This window comes from Mixophyes fleayi, chromosome 1 (assembly GCF_038048845.1).
Source record: "Mixophyes fleayi isolate aMixFle1 chromosome 1, aMixFle1.hap1, whole genome shotgun sequence".
Lineage (NCBI taxonomy): Eukaryota > Metazoa > Chordata > Amphibia > Anura > Limnodynastidae > Mixophyes > Mixophyes fleayi.
The window spans coordinates 347,146,954-347,173,020 of record NC_134402.1 but is presented as its reverse complement, the minus strand read 5'-3'; the positions used below and the strand labels follow the sequence as shown (position 1 = coordinate 347,173,020).

Genomic DNA, 26,067 nt, shown 5'->3' with positions numbered 1-26,067 from the left:
ATGTTGGCTCGGTTATCAAATTACAGCATGGTGGTAGCTTGTTTGCTTTCCACAAAACCGGCCATATATTTCACCCGCCAGATATATCACTGGCCAGATAGTTATGTGACCAGCTACATAGTCAGATCAAACAATTGAATCACAAAATGTAGCATGTTAAATATTTGTTATTTTTAAAAGTGCATTGTTAAAAGCCAATCCAAGCAAACCTGATACGTGATTTACTAAGATATTTTGCAATATAGTAACATAGTTGATGAGGTTGAAAAAAGACACCAGTCCATCAAGTTCAACCTATTTTGGATCTCCTGTGATCCTGCACTTATATTTGAAATTAATCCAGAGTAAGCAACCATCTGTTTCAATTATGAAAATCCCCCCAGACTCAATATTGCCGTCCTATTTTTACCCTATATCCACTACTATCCTTCATTTTAAATTAACGGTCGTATCCCTGGATACACCTTTCCGCTAAAAATTTGTCTAACCCTTTCTTAAACATATCTATTGAATCTGCCATCACAACCTTCCCTGGCAATGAATTCCATATCTTGACTGCCCTTACTGTAAAGAACCCCTTCCTTTGCTGGTTGTTAAATTTCCTCTCCTCTAACCTTAGGGGATGACCACGTGTCCTGTGTATGGTCCTTGGGGTAAAAAGTTCCCATGAAAGCTCTCTGTATTGACCCCTAATGTATTTGTACATAGTAATCATATCTCCCCTTAGACGCCTCTTTTCTAAAGTAAACATGCCTAAACTGGCTAACCTTTCCTCATAACTTAATGACTAATGATAATTAGATAACTGTAGCCACATCTGTAAAACACCTTCTCTAATATTATTTTCCAAATAAGATAACTACTAGTGCCTATATTTTAGAGACAGATGTATGTTGAGCATATACTGTATGGAACTTAGCATTTTGAAAGTGTGCACTTTTAAAGAGCAATAGCAAACACATTCTCCAGCACTGTAATATATGGCTATTATAATCACAATGCATCTGGGATGCAAATGAGCTGCATTTATTCTACTGTGTATTTCAAATTGTCACCGCACCAGGAGTAAATGCAAATATTTGCATATACATTAAAAATGTGAAAGGAGTTTTGCTTGATATATTAGAAATGTGTTTTGTACTGATTCCATATCAGGGGAAAATGCAGTATTTACTGCAATCACATAACTCATCTTAACAGATCTGTACAGTTTTACTGTAATGTAATGTATGGTGCAGGTTGTGAGTGATGTCACCATACTCCTGCAGGGCCGAGCCTGATGCAAGGGCAAAGAGAAGAAAATAAGAAAGAAGAGCAAGGATGAGGGTAATAAGTATAGTCTACGGCTGAATCCCCTCAAGCATTTATCCTTTCTATCAGTTGGTATAATAGCAAATCTACTCGGTGAAATCAGTGCCTTCACTGAAAATGACTCCAGTCTCTAAAGTAGTGTCACGAACACGCTCCCAGCTGCCGTGACATTGGGGTTTTTGCTGTATGAGGACACACACGATTTCAGCCAGCAGTCTCTCTCACCTATCACAAAGGTTCTAGACCGACGGAATCGCCCCCAAACACAGCGCTCTCACACCCCCAGACACTTCAAGGTTCAGCCACCACCTATTGGGTACGGGCAATAGGACCCCATTATACTGTCCCACGCTGGCACACAGGCTTCTAGTTATCCACAAACTAACAAGACCCACACCAGCACACGCAGGGTTAACTCTTCACACCTCCAGACAGTTACACAAATGTAAATACAAGCACACACAGCTTGTTAATCAACTGTATCAACAAATCACACACTGGCATTCCAAGGGTTTACCTGGACGAGCAATCTCTTCTAAAAAGGCTATGGATTCTTTAGAGTATCAAGGAAGCAACTTATTAAATTTTAGATTTAATATACAAAAAGTACGGGGAATTCAGATATAAAGAAAAATAATGAATAAACAATTAATAAATTAAAAGTTTAAAATAAAAAGGATTACATTCAGATTTGCACTTACATGAATTGCATTCTGGCCAAGGGGATTTGGCTAAGAAAATGGACAGCTTATCAATGTAACTTGATTTCCTCAGAAGTCTGACACTTTGTCCCTCCAGACACAGGTTTTTAAGCAAACTCAAATGGGACGGCATTCTTAGGGGCAGTGTGAATGCTAATGTGGGGGCGGAAACGTCCCCTGGGTGTCACTATACTTTGCTCACAAATATTCCCAGAGTCTTGACCTGTTTGTAATTCTTCACAGATATATCTCAGAGAAATAACACCCCCCTCAATAAACCGGTCATAATCTCCCGCACATTTAAATACCAAACATGATGAGATTACAACAATATCCAATCTCATCCTGAAATACATGTGCCTATGGCTGTTTCCTGTGTAGTTGGTATCTATGTTTCAAGACCCTTGTGTGGTTTTTGCCCCTCAGTATGGAGTGGCATCCAGATTTCCCAAAATATGAACTAGAACAACATTTTCCTTTGAAGGTCATATTTCTAAATACCTGTATAGGCTTTCACATGTTGCCTACCAGGATCCCCAGCTGTGATTGGCACCACAAAGTCTATTCAAGTGTCTAAAGCAAACAGTGGGACGTCCTGGAAGCTGCTAAAAGTGGCAGGCTTATCTTCTCACACTGGGATGTAAAAAACCTTCAAACACAATTACATCAGACTCTGCGTCTTTAACTTTCACACTACCTTATCAATAGATTCATTTGATACAACCTATTTACACTGCAGTTATGAATTATCCCTTATAAATAACTACAAGCTCTCTATGTTCACGACAAGTAGTTTTTTTTCTATTTTGCTTTTTGCATAGTACTGGGTTTGCTCAACTGAGACAAGCCATCAATGTAATGCATTGTTTTAATAGTGTGAATTAACTAAAATAGGATCCCAGCTCTCAACCGGTTCTCTAGAAGATAATGCAACTCCTCTTCTCTGTGGTGCAACTTAGTGATTGCAAATCAGGATGCAGTGTTTCTTTCTGGGTGGATGCCATTGAAGAAGTTCAACAGGTTTGCACCACTTAACATTATATAAACCTGGTAAACAATAATAGATGATACATATATATATATATATATATATATATATATATATATATATATATATATATATATATATATATATATATCACTTCTGATATCAAAGAAAGAGTCCAGTGACCAGGTTGGAAGGCATCAGGGACAAGTAAAGGTTAGGGCAGGCAGAAGTGAAGCATAGTTAAACAAGCCATTAAGGTTTAAGCCAGTTTTTACACAGGCAGCAATAGTACGTGTAACAAAGAAAAATCAAATGGTACAGACCCCCATGATCAGTCAAAGGAAACAGAAAACTGAAGATTTAATTAACTAAGTAATCGACCACTGATTAGGACCAGGTAGGCCTCCCCCTTCTTGAAGAACAGTCTCCAGTCTACATATATCCAGGTTTGCTGATGTGATTTTCAAATCAATCTTGGATTTACACATTTACTAATGTATCTGACTAAGCATAATCCCTTTAACTAACTACATAATATCGTACAGAAACAAGTTATCATCACATTTACAGATATCATTTCAGCTAATAAAGTTCTGATCTACTTCTACAATTCCATCATTTTAATCATTTTCTGGGTAAACATCATCATTACTACAAATACTCATGATACCATTAACAAATTTTATTTAATGTTATTTTCTTTTTCACTATTCTTTAAATCAAAGTACATACAGATGTGTCCTATTTTAACTATACTTAAATTCTTCAGTCCAACAAGTGGCAATATGTAGCACAACAATCGTGTGGGTTTTTTATTGTCTACACTTTTATACTGTACCTTGCTATAAAGTCATGGCCAGAAATCTTAACCAGACTCTGTTCTAGACAACCTGGACTGATTTCCACCAGCCATGCACTGACAAGTACTGGGGCTCATCCTGAGCCCTCTTGGCTGTATGCAACAAATTTGGAATCCATGGAGTGGCAACCTTTGCCAGATTTTTAGTCCTAATACAGTGGATAGGAGTGTAAATGACCCCTGTGCATTATAACAAAAGAGTATAAATAAATAAAGCACACATGATTTTAAAACAAAATTTCACTGAAGGAACAACACCCAAAACCATATTCACTACTTCATTGAATATTACATTTTTATTTTTATTTTTTTCATTTTTAGTCTATCATAGTCCAAATTGGAAGTACAATTTTCTTTTCTTCTGTCTTGATCCATTGTAGTCCAAATTGAAAACAAATCCCACACAAAAACCTTATAAAAAAGACCCACTCACTGACTACAAATGACTTCTACATAATGATTAAAGCTGAGATTCCCTCAGATTCACTCTCACTGACAGATAATCACAAGCATTTTCTAATGCAGGCCACTTGTGATTGGTGTCAGTAAAGGGGAGTCTCAGTGAATCCCAGCTTTGATCATTATGCAGCAGTCATCCGAGGGAATCATTTTATTTCTGTCGTCATCTGTAAGTAAGTGGGTAATTTTTTGGGGATTTTTTTATGTTGACAGTGGCCTATGTAATAAATAAATAAGGGGATGGCAACTGCATTTCCCCTCCCAGAGGCTACCTGTACTGTGCTGAAAAGTGCTAGGGCTTATTCCATCACCCTGGAGTATCTGGGCCTAGGGTGATTTGGATACCCGCTGTGGCAAGTTTGCCACCCTAGTGGTCCTAATAATATGTACAGTCATCCATGATACTCCCAACAATTATTCCAAAACAGTAAACTAAAATAAACACATAGTTCATTATTTTTCTGATTTGGACTACAACAGATCAAGAGAGAAGAAAAGAAGATTTTAGTTAATGCATGGACCCTACTTTCTATTATCTCTGGCAAAAGTGTATAAATGATTAATATAGTTATTGCAGTGTGCAGAGGTGGTAAGTACACTTTATTAAAACTTTGTCAGCAACCAACTCCTGTTTATTACTTGGTTTAAGTAGTTAAGTATAAGACACATACATTATACACCCACACCAGTTCAATAACATTCATGTCCGGTGACCTTTAAAGGAAACAAACGAAAATGCACATTGAATATTACCAATATTATTTTCTGCCTGACCTAACATTTTTATATACAGTAATACTCACTTGGGTGGTGTACGTTACCAATTGATACTGTTGTCTGCCATGAAATTAGTACATCTAGTGTCACACAAGTACATGTATCCACTGGGGGCTTGACATGAAAAAGTTACAAGTTGGATGTATGATCTCTATTGTATATAGAGATTTGTTCGTCTTCACAATTTTCCTGCTTTAGTGTGACAGAATCCTCACATCGCAACTCTGTGCTGTTGAGGAACTCTGATTCTTTGAATATCTAAATCTCAGCCTGTGGCTTCCTGCTTGCTCACATTCTCCTTCCCACATCATAAATCTGCCTTTGTCACATGCAGCTCTGTCCTCGCTCCATCACACAAGAAGTCGTTTACTGCTTCACACAAAAATCAGCACAGTTAATTTCTAATGCTGTGAACATTCTGAAGATCTGTTTGGCTATGATGTTAACAATGTGCTGAGCTGATTTGTTAAGAGTACACATGAATGAGCAGGAGTTAAAAATGTACTACAATATTGTGCTTAGACCGTAGTAAAATATACCTTTTATAAGGTCAAAAGAAAACAAACTTTGTTTTGAGTTAAGACTCCATGTAAGAAAAACTAAATGTATAACACATGAGATTACAAAAAGCTTACTAAAACAAATAGAGTATACATACAGCTTGCAGCAGTGGTTCTCCAGAGGTGCTTATAAATCTTGCATCTCAGGTCTGGGATCAGCTATATTACTTTTAGAATTAGACAAGCTAAAGGTGTCAACCATATTGCAGATGGTGTCAACCATTGCAGATTAGCACTAAGGAGAAGTGAAGGACCACAACAGCAGGGAGCTTGTCAGGAATGGGAGCTCTTCGGGAGCAGTTCAGTTCATTTCTACAGGTTTTTTTTTCTCCCTTTGGATTATATTGGATCAAGATTAGAAGATGGTAGATAAGTATTACCCTGCACTGCAGAAGAAAAAGAGGTCACATTGTTTTATTTATCTAATGAAGGGCACCATTATGTTTTATATTAAAGTAGGTGGCACCAATAGTAATTAAATTAAATGGGGGCAGAAAAATATAATATATTAATATGGGGGGGCGTAGATTTTTATTTTCCTGCCACCCATCGACCAGAGGCAATAGGAGGGGCCCAATGCTACTTACATTGGGCCAGGCATCTCTAGGTGTGGGACTCCCTTATAGGTCCAGAATCAATGCTAAAAAGCATGGACTACTTCTAAAGGGGAAAGAGGAGGCTCATTTTGCATTAAAATTTTTGTTTTTCTTTAAATCGCATGTGGTTTTGGCTAAACTGCATGTTATTTAGCGTTGTTTAAAAAAATTGTATATTGCAGCACATTGACGGCGATTAGAATTTTTGCCCTTCAAACAAATTGTTAGCAAATTAAGCAGCTTGTTGTGGTTTCACACCGCATAACCTGCATTTTGGTAAATTTCTCCCCAACACTCTGTTTGCTTCTTGACAGAGGATATAAACTTATACTTAGCAACACTGCCTCTTAGGTAACTGACACCGGTGGTAATCATTTTTACGATTACCACCATTCCAACATGCAGAATTCCTGCAAAAAATACTCGAAAGACTGAAAAAAATTAAAGAAAATTAAACAGACTTACCTTAAATCCGACGCTGGAGATGACCAATGGAAACATCAAGGTGACAGCAAGGTATTCTGATAAAAGAACTGTGCAGCAATGCAATTTGACGTCATCTTAACGTCTGTCAATCTAAATTTAAACTGGCAATGTGGGGACCACTAAGGTTAAGTGTTTAAACACTTAACCCCACATTGCCGGTTTAAATTTACATTGACAGACGTCGCGATGACGTCAAATTGCATTGCTGCACAGTTCTTTCTTCGGAATACCTTGCTGTCACCTTGCTGTTTCCATCGGTCATCTCAAGCGTCGGATTTAAGGTAAGTCTGTTTAATTTTCTTTCGTTTTTCCAGGTTTTTTTTTTCAGGAATTCTACGTGTCGGAATTCTCACTATAGTTATATCGTACCCAACCCACTGACACTACCTCAGCAACAATATATAGTACACCCAATAACTCAGGAAAAAGTGAATAAAGTTGTAAGAAAACACCCCACAAGGCAGGGCTGACATTTTTATTATACGCTGTTACCCAATTTTCAAGCGAGAACTTTTGGCTCTGATGACCAAAGACTTCAACTCCTTATCCAAATATACTTGAGAGATTAGGAGAGTCCCACAAAGTAGTCCTCCGTCCTCTAGAGAAATCTGTCCTCTATTGACCTATATGCATTTTAAGTACTTATTCTAATACACCAAGGTACTTGCAAAAAGAGTGAATTATTTTCTGTCTAAACAAAGGGATTTTCTTTCTTGAAAGTTATTAATGTAATAGAGAGCCATAACGTGAAATATCCACACTACTCTGGTTTTGATATAGACATAGAGAAAGCATTTGAAAGAGTGTATTGGAAAATAATGGAAAATGTTCTCTGAGAAATCAACCTGTTTCCTTTGAGCGTATATGGATACTTTATAGCTATCAGAGTTGTTAAAGCAAAGTATCCATTAACAGATCCTTATCAACTTAGTCTTTATTATGGATGACACCCTAATTATTTTTACACAACCAGAAAAATCTTGAGGAGCTCATTAGGAAGCTAAAGGAATTTTGCCAAGTGTCTTTATTCAAATTGACACCAAATATCTGTTGGGTGTATTATGCAAACCATAGACCGATAATACCTGTACTGTATAGACCTCAGACATCTGGGGGTAAATGTATAAAGCTGCGATTTTAAAACACCTATCCCGTCCGTATTTTAGTCAAAATCGCCGCAGATTAAACAGAAACTGGTGCGGGTTTCAACAGAATCTGAAACTCATCCGAGATTTAAGAGAAAAAAAGCATGTTGTTAGAGCTATCTGGTCAATGTTAACATAACAGGAGATACAATACAAGTTTTATTTATGAGGGTAATCATAATTTCTTGTTTAGAGGGGCAAAAATGATTTGTAATTTTCTTATGGGGGTCCAAATAATTTTAAGAATAATTCAGTGGGCCAAATTTCTTTAATGATTATATGTATGAGATTTTTTATTTGATTTTATTATATTATTATATTATATTATCGTGACTTACTATTTCATTAGAGGGCAATAATTATGTTTTTCATAGTTGCGGCACTACAAGTGGCATTATACACTTGTGCTCATGTAGTGCCACATGTATGTACTTTAAATGGGTTGCCCATCTGGAAATATTAAGTGGGGCAAAAATGATTATTGATTGGGACCAAACTATTTGAAGAATAAATTAGTGGGCCAAATTTCTTTTATGATTATATGTATGAGAATTTTATTTTATTTTATTATTGCCCCACTGGTAATGAAATAGTAAGCCACTATAAGTACATCCAGGGCCGCCATCAGGGGGGTACGGCCAGTACTGCTGTGAGGGGCCCGAACAGACTAGAGGGCCCAGATAGACCTCTCCATCTGTCCAGACTCCCTAGACTGTCCGGGCCCCGGAGTAACTGACCGTGCCTCCCCTTTTTTTTACTTACATTCTCCGTGATGCTGCAGCTCTGCCTCCCAAACTCTGATAGGCTGGGAGCGCGCCGCACTCCCAGTGTATCAGTGACCGAGAGGCAGAGCTGCAGCATCGCGGAGGAGCAGGTAAGTAAATAAGCTATTATTTTTTTTGAGGGGGGGGAGAGAGGGAGAGCCCGGGGGACCATAACTGTGGAGGGAGGGGGGACAGGGAGAACCTGGGGACCTGATCTGTGGAGAGAGAGGGGGGAAAGAGGGGGACCTTAACTGTGGAAGGAGGGGAGAGGGGGACCTTAACTGTGGAAGGAGGGGAGAGGGGGACCTTAATTGTGGAAGGGGGGACCTTAATTGTGGAAGGGGGGAGGGAGATGGGGACCTTAATTGTGGAAGGGGGACCTCAATTGTGAAAGGGGGGTTGAGGGGGACCTTAATTGTGGAAGGGGGGAGGGAGAGGGGGACCTTAATTGTGGAGGGGGTAGAGGGAGAAGGGAACCTTAACTGTGATTGGGGGCAGAGGGGGACCTTAACTGTGGGGGGAGAGGGGGACCTTAACTGTGATTGGGGGGGAGAGGGGGCATTAACTGTGGGGGGGGCATGGGGGACATTAACTGTGGAGGGGGAGACAGGAACATTAACTGTGGGGTGGAGAGAGGAGACATTAACTGTGGGGAGGAGTGAGGGGGACATTAACTGTGGGGGGGGAGTGAGGGGGACATTAACTGTGGAGGGGGCATGGGGGACATTAACTGTGGAGGGGGAGAGGGGGACATTAACCGTGGGGTGGAGAGGGAGACATTTACTGTGATTGCGGGGAGGGGAGAGGGGGACATTTACTCTGGAGCGAGGGGAACATTTATTGTGATGAGGGAGTGGGGGGGAATGTACTGTGATGAGGGATAGGGGGTGCATGTATGGCAAAGATGGATGGGTGCATATTAATGGGGAGGGGGACACTTGTATGAGGAGGGGGGGGGCACCAGATTAGTTAGTACTGGACCAAGTGGGGGGGGGCACCAGATTAATTAGTACTGGGCCCCACAGTTTCTGATGGCAGCCATGAGCACACCCCCCTTGAAATTTGATTCTTCTTGCATTAGCTGCAATCCCCTATATGCTGCTGCAGAAAGCCAAAAATGACCCGAATTATTTCTGGTCACAGACAGCATCTCCTGCATGTCGCTGTCATTTTATAAAAAGTTTGGTACCACAAGTTGATTGTGTGAGCAAAACAAGGAATGTGATGGAATTCTCCCCGCTGTAATGCTCTCACAATATTTGTTTCATCATCACAAATGACATATCATCAGGAGAGTCCAAGCGGGATAAGCCATGTTGCAATGACATCCATTAGTTTTTCAAGCAGGTTGTCATCGGAATGCCTCTTAGTGAAGCCGCTGTTACGCAGAGAAACCTCCCTTGGAATAATCTGGCAATGTTGGGTACATGCTGCTGCTGTTCCTGCTGTTGAAGGCAATTAACCATGCCAGTGGGCTGTCACAGTCATATAATCTTTAGTTTGCACAGTGCCGCACAGAGAGATCCTCCAGCACTCCCCCTCAGTAGCTGAGGGGGAGTGCTGACATTGGATTGCTATTTGGAGGCTTCTGGGGTACCTCTTTGGTAAGTTAGCTCTTCATTTAAAAACACATATGTATGGCCCAAATATATGGGACTCTCATTGTTTAGAGTTAGGACCACCCTATTAGCAAAAGCGACGTGGAGTGGCGGGTGGCTTTAACATACATACATGAAAATGTGTGCAAATTAGACTTGCATTTTTATTTACAGTAGAAATGGCAGATCTGTTGCTTGGCTATAGCAGTGTGCTGGGGGATTTCTCTCTGTGTCCATGTCACAGTCTGTCTGAAGTAGATGTAATGCCACTGCAGTTGTAATATCCATTCCTGTGTCTAAATAAGTTTGGCAGTTCTTCAGGGATGTGAGGGAGGTATCCAGAGAGGAAAAGGAGATTAAAAATGCAGCACGAGCAGACATCGTTTAATAATGTAAGGTTCATTGACAGCACTGTTGGGCTTAAGGCAGCTAAGCTATTGGTAGCTTGTTTTGTGGGCGCCCAAACAAACTAAGCACTTCAGCCACAAAAGTGGCACTCCTTGTCGCTGGAGTGCTTGCTTTGCTAAAATGTGCATGTCCTTTTCAATATCTTACATAAGGGTCGGTGGGAGGGCCCAAGGACAATTCCATCTTGCACCACTTTTCTGCCACTGCTGTGTGGCAATGTTTCCTAGATGTGCTATGAACTGCTGCGTGTTTGTATCATTGCTCTGTCGCTTAGCATCCAGCCAGGTCACTGCAGTCTTTGTCCAAAAGTGGATGAAAATAATATTGTGACCTGTGAGTGGTCAAAATTGACTGCAAATAACTGGAAATTAGCATAATTGAGGTGTTTTGGTTTTAGATCTGGTTTTTGTTTTTGAAAAATAGATAAAATTTGCTAAAATCACATAATTTTGCTCTATAAGATATAATGTAATAAAAACAGAGCAAAATTATGTGATTTTAGAATATTTTAGCATATTTTATTTATTTTTCTAAAAAATACAGATCCAAAACCAAAACCAAAACACGCGAGTTTTGCCAAAACCAAAACAAGAACTTAATCCAGATCCAAAACCAAAACACGGGGATTAGTGAATATCTGTACTAAAAACACAATTGGAATGACCGGGTAGCATCCTATGCTTGTCTTCTGCCTTTCTCTTACCGACTACCTGCCCCTGAATCCGTCACAAGCAATTATGGTCATAAGATATGGATAATAAGTAATATTATATTAATTAATATTATAATTAATATTATTATACTCTATGGGCCTAATGTAGAGTTGGATGCAATTTACACTTAAAAATAATCATTAATTCCGTGCAACTTAGAATACTTTGCAAATTGCACAGACACACCTTTAATCTACCTTATGTTCCGGAGTGCATGATACACTTAATTGTTTCTCCAACACCCCCACCCCAAACAGCACCTGGGTTGGTTAACCTGTTTGGAGGAGGGATTATAGACATGTTTTTTTTTTATTGTGTTCTTTTTTTTAATAAAGCAAGGTCTGTGTTGATGTTCATCATCATTACAAAACTTGCCCCCAGGAGAAAGCACCTGTAACTGATACATCTCCTAATAAGCCATCTGCAACTGCTTTCATCTAAGCATAGCATCTACAGAAAGTCTAGCCTAGAGAAACACTAGCCTTTACATTCATGGGCTTGCCCACTATCTCACCCATTATACTTCCCTAAGCATAGAGAGGTACAAGGGGGAGATCCGTTTCAGACTGACTGCAAACTGAGGTGGATCCTTGGCTACTGTTGTTAGACTTGCTACCTACTCTACATTTGTTCTATGTGACTACTTGCCTTGGATGACAAAATTATAAAATGACAAGATGGCACTATTATAAATATGGTTGATTGATACAAATTCAAAATATGGAAGGAAAACACCAATATGATATGCCTACAACAGCTATACACTTTGAACCCGAGTTATTAAGGAGAGCAAGGCAAAAAATTAATACATTTTATCCTAGACAAACCATGTTACAATGTAAGGGGTGAAAATTAGTTTATTATTTTGCACGTAAAGAAAATGCTGTTTTTTAGTCATGTTGCACTTGTGAGAGATATCCATTTAATCAGTTTCTGAAAAATGATACATTTTGTATAATTAATGTCTGAGCAACAATCTGCAGGGCTCTGCAGATTGTTACCACGTAACCGATACCTAAACCTTTTTGTTCTTCTGCTTTGTTTCACATGTTCTCAAGAAGTCTGCACATCTAGCAGTTTCCTGTGAAAACCCCACACCATTGAAACCGCAGCTATTTCTGCCACTGGCTTGCGCGACTGAAACAAGAACATCTGCTGATCCTAAATGTCAAACTGCTGTTTTTTTGTGTAACCATACATCTTTCCATCTTCTGTGTATAAATAAAGCTACTCTGACTGGGGGCTGGTCAGAACCAGATGGAGTTTCAGCCTTACAACTGAACTTTGTCTGTCTCTCTATCGATCGATACCCACTTAAGACAGGTGCCAGGGCTCGAGAGAAAGGACCCAATAGAGGCTATCTCTGACAGTTTCAGTGGGGGCTCGCTTGCCGGGATCTCCAATACATCAGACCTCTCGACGCCTTTGGGACCTCTTCTTTGTACACAGACAGACATCAACAAAATCCAGCTGGTGAGTAAAAAGCTTTATTTTTACTCTTTTACAGTGCTGTCTCTGTATAAGGAGGTAGTGTCTTAGTTCGAGGGTACCTCAGTCTGATTGACGGGGATCTCTGAGCTCTGGCAACAGATACTATTAAGGGTATCAAGGTAGATTAAAAGGTTGAATTTTTTGTTTAACAAAATTACTGTATTACATCTATATGATAAATGTCTAATGTGACCACATCTGAAATAGGAGAAGTGAGTGAAATCACTTTAGAAATTGTTACAGTATAGTTTATAATTGTCTTTTTCTGTTGGATTTTATTGAAAGTTGTGAGAAATATTAAAAAAGGCAGAAGTCCTGCAAATTTGTTATAAAAATCCTCATTCAAATAAAGGGACCATAAGGTAATTCCTAATGGGAAATAAAGGGTCCATAAAGGGACCATAAGGTAATTCCTAATGGGAAATAAAGGGTCCATAAAGGGACCATAAGGTAATTCCTAATGGGAACTAAAGGGTCCATAAAGGGACAACAAAGACCCGAAATATATGACGGTCTGAGTCCAATACAGTACGTGTCTAAACGTGGAGGTAAAGACCTCACTAAGGGAATGAGGAAATTATTTAAAGTAGTAGGACTGTCTGAAGAGGGCACATTAAAAGTTGCATTCTGGAAACAGTTTGTGAAAGACAATGAGAAAGTTTTAAAGGAAAAAGGATATTTTAAAAGGTGTCAGATGTGGTGCAAATTGGCAGAACAGTTAGAAGATGATGATATCCCCAGTAATATGTTACAACTGACAAATTTAAGTGATACAGAAGAAGAAACACCAGTGGTGGGGGTCCCTGGTGTTTCAAATAATAATAATAATCCATTTCTACCCCCATATCCACCCTCCCCATCAGGACCCATCATGTACCCTGATTTAAGACCCCTCTCTAATAACCAATCAGACTTGAATTTAAGACAAAGACCCACGAAACAGCCCGATTTCTATGGACAATGGGCGTTTCCTCTGGTCACCGGACCACCGCCATATAATCCTAATACTAAACCTTTCAACAATAAAGTCAAAAGTGATCTCCCTTACGGAACCACTTGTAAAAAATGTTTTAGATGTGTCCCCCCATATTCAGAAGTCTGTCCATTCTGTGGCCGTCCCCAGGAATCCACTGATGAGAAGTGTGATCCCCCACAGTTAACCATGGATATGTTCCCCTTGGGAACTTCCACCACATTAGATAATGCAGACCCCCCTGCAGTAATACGCAGAACTGTCCAATATAGACCATGGACCCCGAGTGAGTCAAGGGATATCTGTGATAAGAGTCCCGATCCCAGAAAACATCCCACCCAGTGTCTTGCCTACTTTAGAAGAATGAATAGAATTTACACTTGTACATGGTCAGACTTGGAAGAATTAGCCAATATTATAATCGGCCCGAGTGGAACTGCAGTCCTTAAAAACTCAGATAATGTAGAATGTCCCGTAGATAATATCTGAATCTGCAACTACCTTTTTAGCCAAAATGAATGTATGGGCAGCTGCAGAACAACGTAAAGTCCCGGTAGGCACTCCCTTAAAGCAAGATAACGGGGAAGACTGCCGTAAGTGGTATGATCGGTGCCTAATCAATCACACGGACGGAGGATTCGGCACTGCTGAACTCCGTGAAGTACAATTACTAAAAAATACCTTTCTCATGGGTCTTAAACAAGAAATGAGAGAATCTCTATTCAGAAACAGACCAGAGGCAGGTAGTATGGACATGGAAGTCCTACTTGATATATTACGGGTAATGGAAGATAGGGAAGAGCAGAAAAAGAAAAAAACCCTATTTATATTATCCAAACTACCAGTGATAAAAGAGGGGCAAGAGACCCTAGTGGCACAACCCTCGGAGCATGTTTCTTTTGCAAACAGACAGGACACATGAAAAGAGATTGTCCCAAATCCCCATGTATTACTCAATGACATTCCAGCATCATCTACCAGGTTTTCTGTAATTGATTTAGCAAATGCATTTTTCTCTGTACCACTACACCCAGATAGTCAGAAATGCACTGCGTTTACAGTAGATGATGCACAATATTGTTGGACTAGATTGCCCCAGGGAGCGGCCATTTCCCCATCGGCCTTCTCTGAAGCCCTGCATACAGTCCTAACTGCATGGGCACCAGAACATGAAAATACACGTCTAATACAGTATGTAGATGATTTGCTGCTCTGTGCAGACACTGAAACAATTTGCTTAAAGGAAACAAAAAGTTTGCTAAAATTTCTAGCACAAGAGAAATGTAAAGTCTCAAAAGAAAAATTACAGTGTGCTTTACCTCAAGTACAATTTTTGGGTCACTGCATATCAGCAGGCGCTAAACATCTGTTAAGCTCTAGAGTAACTGCCATACAAAAGTTCCCGCCTCCCACCACAGTGAGACAGTTACGTGCCTTTTTAGGACTTGCTGGCTACTGCCGGGAGTGGTTAATGAATGCTTCAGAACTCCTAGACCCTCTTTACACTGTAACTAAGGGAAACGCCACAGGCCCAATCACTCTAACAAGTGAACAACTAATAGCCTTTGAAATAATAAAGGAATTGATTGCAAGTGCCCCGGCTCTTGGCCTCCCTAACTATGAACTACCGTTCAATATGTTTTGCCACGAACAAAATGGCCATGCACACGGGGTACTGACACAAGAACATGGGGGCAAACAGAGACCACTAGCATACTACTATCAAAAGCTAGACCCTGTTATAACAGCAGCTCCCATGTGTATAAAAGCAGTAGCTGCGGCTGCGTTACTGCCACAAAAAGTTGCAGACATAGTGTTGGACCACCCACTCACCATTCAGGTTCCACACTCAGTAATGGAAATACTTAATCAAGCCAGAACAAAACACATTTCTGCAGCCAGACTAACCAAATATGAAGTGGCACTTCTCACACCCTCGAATGTCACACTAAAAAGATGTACAGTTTTAAATCCAGCAACATTGCTCCCAAGTTGCATGGATATAAAAGAGGGGAGTAGCAGTAAGAAAGACGGTGACATCCGCCCGGGCACTAATGACAGTGGCATCTGCCTAAGCACTGATGTAAGCGCAAACAGCACACACAGTGACAGCGCAGAGAGTGCACAATCTGTGACAGGGCAGGAAATGCAACTTAAAAATTTTCACAGTTTTAATGATCATGATTGCTTAGCCCTAATGGACTTGGAAACCACACCTCCAGGCAATGTAAAAGAAACACCACTAGCAAATCCTGACCTACTACTATTCGTAGACGGGTCCAGGTACTACGAGGAGGGTTCCCCTAAAACGGGGTATGCAGTCACAACTGAAACTGAAATATTGATTCAGCAACCCCTTCCACCCAGCTTTACAGCACAGCAGGCTGAACTAGAAGCACTAATCAGTGCATGCCAATATGCAGAAGGGAAAACAGCTAATATTTACACAGATTCCAGGTATGCTTTTGGGGTAGCACATGATTATCAAAGCATCTGGAAAAACAGACATTTTATGGCCTCCAATGGGAAACCAATAAAAAATGCAGACATCATTTTGAGATTGTTCACAGCTTTAGAACTGCCTGAAGAAGTGGCAGTCATAAAAATAAAAGCGCACACAAGGGAACAAACCTTAGAGGTAAAAGGAAACAGACTGGCAGACCAAGCTGCTAAGGCAGCAGCAGATTTACCATTGGTCAAACATTATCTACTGACCGCTGCCACTCTCACATTCCCTGTAGACCTAGATATGCTTAAAATTTTACAAAAACAGGCTACAGAGTCAGAAAAAGAGGAGTGGAAAAAGAGAGGAGCAGAACCTGAAAAGGGATTATGGGGATCAGCAGACAAACACTGTCTTCCCAGAGCCCTTTTTCCCACACTGGCCACACTAGAACATGGCCCCACACATGTCTCAAAAGATGGGATAATTAACTCTGTGTTTAAACACTGGATTGCACCAGGCTTCAGCACTGCTGCCAGTAATCTGGTAAAGGCCTGTGCCATCTGTAACACAAACAATCCTGGTCACACAGTGACCGTACCCCTCAGAGTAACCCCAAAACCTCTCTACCCATTCCAACGTATACAAAGAAACTACTGTCAGAAGTAGTATGCAGATATGGTGTCCCAGAAGTGATAGAATCAGACAGGGGCACCACTTTTACGGGTGAAGTAATGACAACTATCATGTCAGATTTGGGGATCAGTCAGGCATTCCATACCCCCTACCATCCACAGAGTAGTGGCAAGGTGGAAATGTTAAACGGCACACTGAAACTTAAGATACAAAAAGCCATGAAAAGCACAGGAATGCCCTGGTTACAGTGCCTCCCCCTTGCCCTATACTCAGTCAGGACGACACCAAACAAAAAACACAGGCTAAGCCCCTATGAGATATTATTTGGGGGGCCGCCAAAAACAGGGTGTTATTTTCCTCAATCTATGGTAAAACACCAAGGTGAACTGACTAATTATGTGAAAGAATTGCAGAAGTCCCTCACTAATACACATTCTCGAGTTTTCTCTTCTATCCCAGATCCAGAGGATTGTGTTGGAACACATGTCTTAGTACCGGGAGACTACGTTGTTGTGAAGAGACACGTCAGGAGGGCTCTGGAACCACGATTTGAAGGACCATACCAAGTCCTGCTGACCACACCCACTTCAGTGAAACTAGAGGGGAAAGATCCTTGGATCCACGCCAGCCACTGTAAAAAGGCCACGGTGGCTCAGGATCAATCATGAAGGGTGTGTTCATTCTGTGTTTTGCAATAACTATAAATGTATGTTTCAATATGGATAGCCAAGATATGCATTTCAATATTGATACTATATGTTGCTTTTAAACTAAGCTTATGTTTTTTCCAATGCTGTTTGAAAAGATGCAAAAAAGATATCAAGATAAAAAGGTCACTTAAGAAACATCTAAAGTCCGATCCAGAAACCCAGGTCCAACTCGCTCTCACTAGACTCTGAATAAGTTACATACTTAAAAAGGTTTTTCCTTATGTCTTATTATTTTCAAGAACCCAGGTGTACATAAACTATAGACCTGGCTGAATGTACATTTACCATCCTCTAAGGGCCTGCTAGGGGTTCCATTGAATTGAATGAAGTAGGTCAGGTGCAGGAATACTTTGTGCACACCAAAAGGATAGGCAGGATAATTATAAAAATGATAAAAAGAGGGGTTTATGTGAGAGATATCCATTTAATCAGTTTCTGAAAAATGATACATTTTGTATAATTAATGTCTGAGCAACAATCTGCAGGGCTCTGCAGATTGTTACCACGTAACCGATACCTAAACCTTTTTGTTCTTCTGCTTTGTTTCACATGTTCTCAAGAAGTCTCCACATCTAGCAGTTTCCTGTGAAAACCCCACACCATTGAAACCGCAGCTATTTCTGCCACTGGCTTGCGCGACTGAAACAAGAACATCTGCTGATCCTAAATGTCAAACTGCTGTTTTTTTGTGTAACCATACATCTTTCCATCTTCTGTGTATAAATAAAGCTACTCTGACTGGGGGCTGGTCAGAACCAGATGGAGTTTCAGCCTTACAACTGAACTTTGTCTGTCTCTCTATCGATCGATACCCACTTAAGACAGGTGCCAGGGCTCGAGAGAAAGGACCCAATAGAGGCTATCTCTGACACACTTAAACACTTGTTAACTAATTTTTACACTGCCATTGAAAGTTTACCTAGAACATGCCCTACCCCAACTATAAATATGTCCCCACATTTTAAATTTACCTCCCCCTTCAATGCAGCATAGTTTTGCCAAGGTCCAAAGTTACTCCTTTTTTTGCTTTGTTCTCCTTAATAACTCAGGCAAATATTCACACAATATTCTCTAGAATTTCATTGTATGTTGTAATATTTCCCTTCACTGGAACTAAGGGGCCCAGGACAAACCATGAAAACAACTCCAGACCATCCTCCATCAAACTTTACAGTTGGCAGTATACATTCAGGTAGAAAGCTTAGCCATGACATCCGCACAACTCAGATTAATCCATCAGACTGCCATATGGAGAAGCGTGATTTTGCACTTCAGAGAACGCATTTCCACTGCTCCAGAATCCAATGGTGATGTGCTTTACACCACTTCAGTCAAAGTTTGGCATTGCGCATGGTGATCTGAGGTTTGTGTGTGACCATGAAACTTCCGACAAACAGTTCTTGTACAAACATTGCTTCCAGAGGCAGCTTGGGACTTGGTAGTGAGTTCTACAACTCAGTGTTATGAGTTGTAGAACTCACAACCCCAAAGGGCCGTCCCGACTAACTTCCGGCGGTCCCAGGCACCCCGGCCGTCTCTATGACGACCGGGGCATCACTTCCGCCTCCTACGTCCCGGTTGCCTGGGCAACAACCGGGACGCTCTGTCTCGCCTGCCGCAGCGCCCGGTCAGCTGTCCTACAGCCAGGCGCATGCACTCAGAAGAAAATCAAGAGTCTGGACAGGTGCAGCTGCCAGAGACTATTGTGGGAGGTAGGATGTGAAATATGTATATACATGGACACACACTACTCAGCATTCCTGAGTCTAGAGCTACCATTGTTCTCTCAGGCTGATAGTGTTCACTTGGGATTGGCTGATATGTATTGGGAGGAGTCTTGCTGCACATTGCCCTGATTGGTTCCTCTCACTATTTAAGGCAGTGAGGACAGAGCCTCACTGCCAGTTATAGCTCCCAGTGTAGCTAGGCTCCCTGTTCCTGTTTCTGCTCCTTGATTGTTTTTGCTAGACCTGATCTCCCATGTATGACCCCTGGCTTGTTTCTGGACCCTGTTGTATTGCCTGTGACCTCTGACCTCGGCTTGTTCTTTGGATTCGTTGTCTGGTGCCGGACCTCGACCCTTGCCTGGATTTTACTCTGCTGTTTGCTTCTACACTCTATATCTGGGTTCTCCACAGTCAGTACACATCTCACGACCGTCTGTTTGTCTGTGGCTAAGTCTGTCCCCACCACTAGGGGCTTCAGGGAACACCAGACTTCAGAGCAGACTCCGGGTTTTGATGTACTGGCTGGAGGGGTTCCTCACATTATAACTGGTCCAAAAAACAATTCTATTTCCCTCTGATGGATCCCAGCCAGGCTCAAGTCCTAGCAGGACAGATCCAGGCCGTTTCACAGGCGGTTCAGGACCTTTCGCTCAGACTTTCTGCTCAGGAAGAAGCCGCCAACGCCTCACAAGCAACTCTGGCACCTGCCTCTGAGCCTAGGTTCAATCTTCCGGACCGTTTCTCCGGGGATAGAACCCTGTTCCGGAATTTTAAAGAGAGCTGCAAGCTATATTTCCACCTCAGGCCCCGTTCCTCGGGTTCGGAGCAACAGAGGGTCGGTATAATCATCTCCTTACTTCAGGGCGATCCCCAATCCTGGGCGTTCAGTCTGACCCCTGTTAATCCTGCTCTGCAGTCCATGGACGCCTTTTTCAACGCCCTTGGTCTCCTATATGATGATCCAGATCGGATGGCCTCTGCCGAATCACACCTAAGAGCTCTAAGACAAGGGCGGTGTACAGCAGAAGAGTATTGTGCCGAGTTCAGATGTTGGTCGGTCGATAGCCAGTGGAATGATCCTGCACTACGGAGTCAGTTCCGGCTAGGGCTCTCGGAGCAGATAAATAATTCCTTGGTCCAGTACCCTTCGTCACCTTCCCTGGAGGCCTTAATGCAATTAGTTATTAAGATTGACCGCAGGATCAAAGAAAGGAGGTCCGAGAAGGAGGCCGCCTCACCATCCTGGTCCTCTCCAGCCATCTACCCAGTCCCTCAGGACTTGCTGGAGCCCATGCAGTTAGGGGCTTATCACCTGTCCCCCGAGGAAATATCCAGGCGGCGGTCGCAGGGGCTATGTCTATACTGTGGCAATAAGGGCCATCTCTTGCGTAACTGCCCTAACAAGGCGGGAAAAGATCAGGCCTAGGCGTAAAGGAAGAGGTACTCCTAGGTCTCCAAATGGTCTCTTCCAAGAATTCCATCCTCATCCCTGCTCGGATCATGTATGGAAATAGATCCGTTTCCATCTCTGCTTTCTTAGACAGTGGTGCAACTGGAAATTTTCTGGATGTGAACTTTGCCAAAGCACTTGGTATTCCTTTAGTAAACTTGGACTCAGAAATCACGGTCTGCGGACTGGATAGTAGACCGTTGACTGATGGAAGGATCTCATCTCAAACTCCTCCTTTGCACCTTACCGTGGGAGATCTCCATTCTGAAGTTCTCTCGTTCTTCCTGATTCCCTGTTCCTCAGTACCATTGATCTTGGGGCATCCTTGGCTCCAACTCCACAATCGATTGGAGCGCTGGGGAAATCCTACGATGGAGTAAGGCCTGTTCGACAACCTGTCTTGTCCTACCTCTTCGGGTTGTTCAGCCTTGTCCTGAATCTCTTCCTATACCTTACCAGGAGTTCCACGACATGTTCTCTAAGAAGGAAGCAGACTCTCTGCCCCCGCATCGTAGCTACGATTGCTACATTGATCTGGTTCCGGGTGCCAAGCTTCCTAAGGGAAGGTTATATGCCCTGTCCATTCCTGAGACTAAGACTATTGATGACTATGTGGAGGAAAACCTATGTAAGGGATTCATTCAACCGTCTAAATCACCCGTAGGAGCGGGTTTCTTCTTTGTGGTAAAAAAAGATGGGAGCCTCCGTCCGTGCATAGACTATCAGGGTCTGAATGGGATCACCGTGAAGAATACCTACCCTTTGCCTCTCATCTCCGTGCTCTTTGATCAACTCAAACAAGCCACGGTCTTCTCCAAGATTGATCTGAGGGGGGCATATAATTTGTTCCGGATCAAAGAGGGGGATGAGTGGAAGACGGACTTCAACACTCATTCGGGCCATTATGAATATCAGGTCATGCCCTTTGGCCTATGTAATGCCCCCGCGATGTTCCAAGGTTTTATTAATGATGTTTTACGAGAAAGTTCGTTGTGGTATACCTCGATGACATATTGATCTATTCCAAATCACTGGAGCAGCTCCGTATTCATGTCAAAAAGGTCCTCCTCAAATTACGCCAGCACTGTCTCTTTGCCAAACTTGAGAAATGCGAGTTTGAAGTAACCCAGGTAACGTTCCTTTGATATGTCTTCTCTCCTTGTGGCTTCTCTATGGATCCCAGTAAGGTCCAGGCAGTTCTCGATTAGATCCGGCCAAGCAATCTAAAAGCCATTCAGAGGTTTTTAGGATTCGCTAATTATTACAGGCGATTCATTCGGTCATTTTCAGTGTTATTTGCTCCTATTACTGCCCTTACCCGAAAAGGGGCTGATACTGTTAATTGGTCCTCCGCTGCTTTAACATCTTTTAAGGCCCTCAAAGATGCCTTCATCTCCTCACCCATCCTCCGACATCCCAATCCGGATCTACCTTTTATTATCGAAGTAGACGCCTCTGACGTCGGGGCCGCTGCCATCCTTTCTCAATGATCACTGTCTGCACCCCTGTGCATTTTTCTCCAGGAAATTTTCCTCCGCAGAAACCCATTACGATGTTGGTAATCGGGAGTTGCTGGCGATCAAGTGGGCATTTGAAAAGTAGTGTCACTGGCTAGAAGGAGCTAACCATGTAATCACGGTATATACTGACCATAAAAATTTACAATATATACAAAATTGTGAATTACAGACAAGCCCGGTGAGTCCTTTTCTTCTCCCGCTTCAAATTCACTATTACCTTCCGACCAGGATCCAAGAACACTAAGGCGGATGCCTTTTCTCGCAGCTTTAACGCCTCTCATCCTCCCCTCACAGAACCTACCTTTATTATTCTGGCGTCCAAAATAGTCCTTGGTCTGACTCAGGATCTTGGCACGACCCTCCGTGGCCTTCAACATTTGGCACCACTGGCTACACACAGGGGTAAACTATTCGTACCTGATTATCTGAGGAGGATGGGCGTCTCTATTTATTCAGCACATTTTCAAGCTCCATGGACTTCCCGTTAACATTGTCTCGGACCGTGGCTCCCAATTTGTCGCCACCTTCTGGAGAGCTTTCTGTACCCAATTGGGAATCAAAGTTTGTCTGTCATCAGGATATCATCCACAGTCCAACGGACAAACAGAAAGGGTCAACCAATCCATTGAGCATCTTCTCCATTTATATATAACCAAATGCCATAGTGACTGGGCTGCTCTGCGTTCATGGGCAGAGTTTGCCTACAACAACTCGTGTCATTCTTCTACTCTGGTGTCCCAATTTTTCTGCAACCTTTGATTTAATCCCCGGTCCAACTCGCTGGAAGTTCCAAATCAATCTAAATCTCGTTCTTCAATTTCTCATCTGTTCCGGGTATGGAGAAAAGTTTATTTTGCCCTCAAACAGGCTTCATTCAGGTCTAAACATTATGCTGATCGGCACCGTAGACCTTGTCCTTTCAAAGTCGGGGACAAGGTGTGGCTGTCTACCCGCAACATTAAACTCAAGCAACCCTGTAGGAAGTTAGGTCCCAGGTTCATTGGACCATTCTCCATTATTAAACAAATTAACCCTGTGGCGTTTAAGTTAAAACATCCTCCTTCACTCAAGATCCCTAATACTTTCCATTGTTCCTTTCTGAAAGCGGTCACAGGTCGCATAGGTTCAGGCCACATCAATTGCACAGACCTCGTCCTGTCTCAGTCAAAGGGCACCAAGATTTCATCGTTGAAAGAATTCTAGACTCCAAAAAGGTGCAAAGCCAAATCCACTTTTTGGTCCACTGGAAGGGCTACGGCCCAGAGGAATGTTCTTGGGTGCCGCAGAAACATCTCCATGCTAAACCAACTCATTAAGGACTTCTTCAAAAAGTATCCTGGGAAACCTGGAAGTCGGGGTGCCTTGACCCCTCCTCAAGGGGGGGGGTACTGTTATGAGTCGCGGCTCCCCGAAGGGCCGCCGCGACTCACTTCCGGCGGTCTCAGGTGTCCCAGGCGAACCCGCCGCGTGTCTAACAGCTATAGTGCCACCCACCCCTGTTGGTTTGCCTAGTGCTGGTTATGTGAAAATCGGGGGGATCCCAGGCAATTTTTGCGTGGGATGACAACCAACCTCAGGCTGTTCAGTGCTGGGCTTGATTACCTAGGGAGTGGGGTCCGCCGAAAAAACGAGCGGGCCCCCCTCTAGGGACACCCAGTCCAGTGCTGAAAGCACTTGGGCTCTTCCTACACCCCTGGGCGGTGGATGTAGGGTAATTAACGGCGATATAAGTAGGAAAAAATAAACAGTAAATTTGTTTTGTGAAACTGCAAGTCCCAGCCAGCCAGGGTGCCATAAACAGTGTGGGCATTCTGATACTTGTATAACTACAAGGACCAGCATACCCGTGGCAGCCGGGGCATATTGGAACTTGGAGAACCACAAGTGCCAACATGCTCTGACACCCACGGCTGGCTGGGACTTGTGGTTCCACAAAAGGAAATGTTAAATAAACCACCACACTCTCATTAAAGCCACATACATTCAATAAAAATAATAAAACCCCAATAAAGACACTAAACACCCTCATTTATACCACATACTTTTATTAAAAATAATAAATCCCGAAAATACTCACCACAGATGTTTTCATCTGTTGTCAGCAGCTTTTAATCCTAAATTGTCTGTATACCAAGTCCCAAATAAATAAACAAGTCCACACTGTTTAAGGCACCCTGGCTGGCTGGGACTTGTAGTTCCACAAAATAAAATGGTGTTTGTTTATATTTTCCTACTTATATCGCTGTTTACTACCCTACACCCACCGCCCAGCCCTAGTGCTGTCAGCACTGGACTGGATGTCCCTAGGGAGCCCCGCCCAGTGCTAAACAGCCTGGGGTTGGTTGTCATTATGGCAGGAGGACCGCTGCCGTATGTCCCCCTGCTATAGTGCCACCCACCTGAGGCTGGTTTGCCTAGTGTGGTTATGTGAAAATCGGGGGGACCCCATGCATTTTTTACCTGATTTTCATGTAACCAGCAGTAGGTTGGCAGCACTAGAGTTAATAGTGAATAGAGGGGGACCCCACGCTTTTTTTTTTTTTTAACTTTTATTTATTTTTTTCAGTTTTGACAGCTGCCGGGACCTCCGGCTCTATGGGCAGACAGTGTAACAGTGATGTGTTTACTAATCTCGCAACTAGATAAGAACAACACAGGGGAGTTAGCTAAACACCAGAGTGTTTGACATCGCAGAAAATCGCCAGAGATGACCAGCGATTTTGAAGATCAGGGTAAAAATTGCAGCTTGATACATTTGATAATTTTTGGACAAAAATTGCGGGATTTTAAATGCTGAAGAAATGGGACTTTGATCCATTTACCCCCAGATATATTTCTGCTTGCTGGAATCTGAAGCCAATGCCTAGATCAGTCATCTGCTAAGCAAGATAAGGAAACCCACCTTCATTACCTAACAATCTGAAGACTGCAAGGAGACAATGCCTAGATCAGGGTTGTCCAACCCGCAGCCCGTAAATGTGGCCCAGAAGGAGTTTTGGTTGTGGCAAGGGGGCAGAGCTCTTAATGGAAAAAAAAAATCCTGCAAAAAAAAAGAAAAGAAAATGCTTACCTTGCGGTCACGTCAACTGGTACTCCGGCTCCCTCCCTTGTCTCCTCCTCCGTGCGGCGCTCGCAGTGAATGTCGGGCGTGATGTTAAAAGGTAAGTTAAGGGGGATTTTTTTTATTATTTCAAGGGACGGTGACAAGTGAATAAAAGTCACCTGGTCCTGGAGCATCATGGACCTTATCTCCCTGCTACATACTTCTACTTGTATTACTAATGGGGCATTATATATTATTCTCTTTGGCCCATTATAAGTTGTTATCCCTTAACTAACATAGTGGTGTAATTATCAAAACAGGTCACAATTTGGGGTCACAGTGGTGTATATGTCAGGTACCCCAGGTCTGGTCAGGGCACCCTGATATACAATGCCTGGCTTAAATGTTAATGCATCGAAACAATACAAAAAGTGATTATAGTATAATAACTAGAGAGGATTTTTTGAACAGGGTGATTGAAAGGTAAGTATAGGGGGATTTTAAAAAAAGTGATTTTATATATATATATATATATATATATATATATATATATATATATATATAGATAGATATCACTTTTTTTTCTCATATATATATATATATATATATATATATATATGTTAACTATGTTTTCTATGGTTTTTTGGATGATCAGCTTTCATTATTGTATCTTATGTGCGGCCCAAACCACCTCGTCGTCTGCCAATGT

The 26,067-nt window shown here is 42.1% G+C and overlaps 1 protein-coding gene and 1 long non-coding RNA gene across 3 annotated transcripts; both read left to right on the top strand.

The window, feature by feature from the left end:
* The first annotated feature begins 12,306 nt into the window (after positions 1-12,306).
* On the top strand, positions 12,307-18,397 carry LOC142094362 (uncharacterized). Of its 2 annotated transcripts, none has more exons than XR_012677654.1 (2): positions 12,307-12,838; positions 17,368-18,397. It is a non-coding gene; the product is annotated as an uncharacterized LOC142094362 (long non-coding RNA). The 2 variants fall into 2 exon arrangements; XR_012677656.1 differs by lacking the exon at positions 12,307-12,838 and adding an exon at positions 12,847-13,068.
* Positions 15,301-18,397, top strand: LOC142094357 (uncharacterized). Its single transcript, XM_075176401.1, has 2 exons — positions 15,301-17,780; positions 17,865-18,397. Exon 1 carries the CDS (start codon positions 15,301-15,303, stop codon positions 16,939-16,941), a length of 1,641 nt encoding a protein of 546 aa, XP_075032502.1. The 3' UTR covers positions 16,942-17,780; positions 17,865-18,397.
* Positions 18,398-26,067: the final 7,670 nt, after the last annotated feature.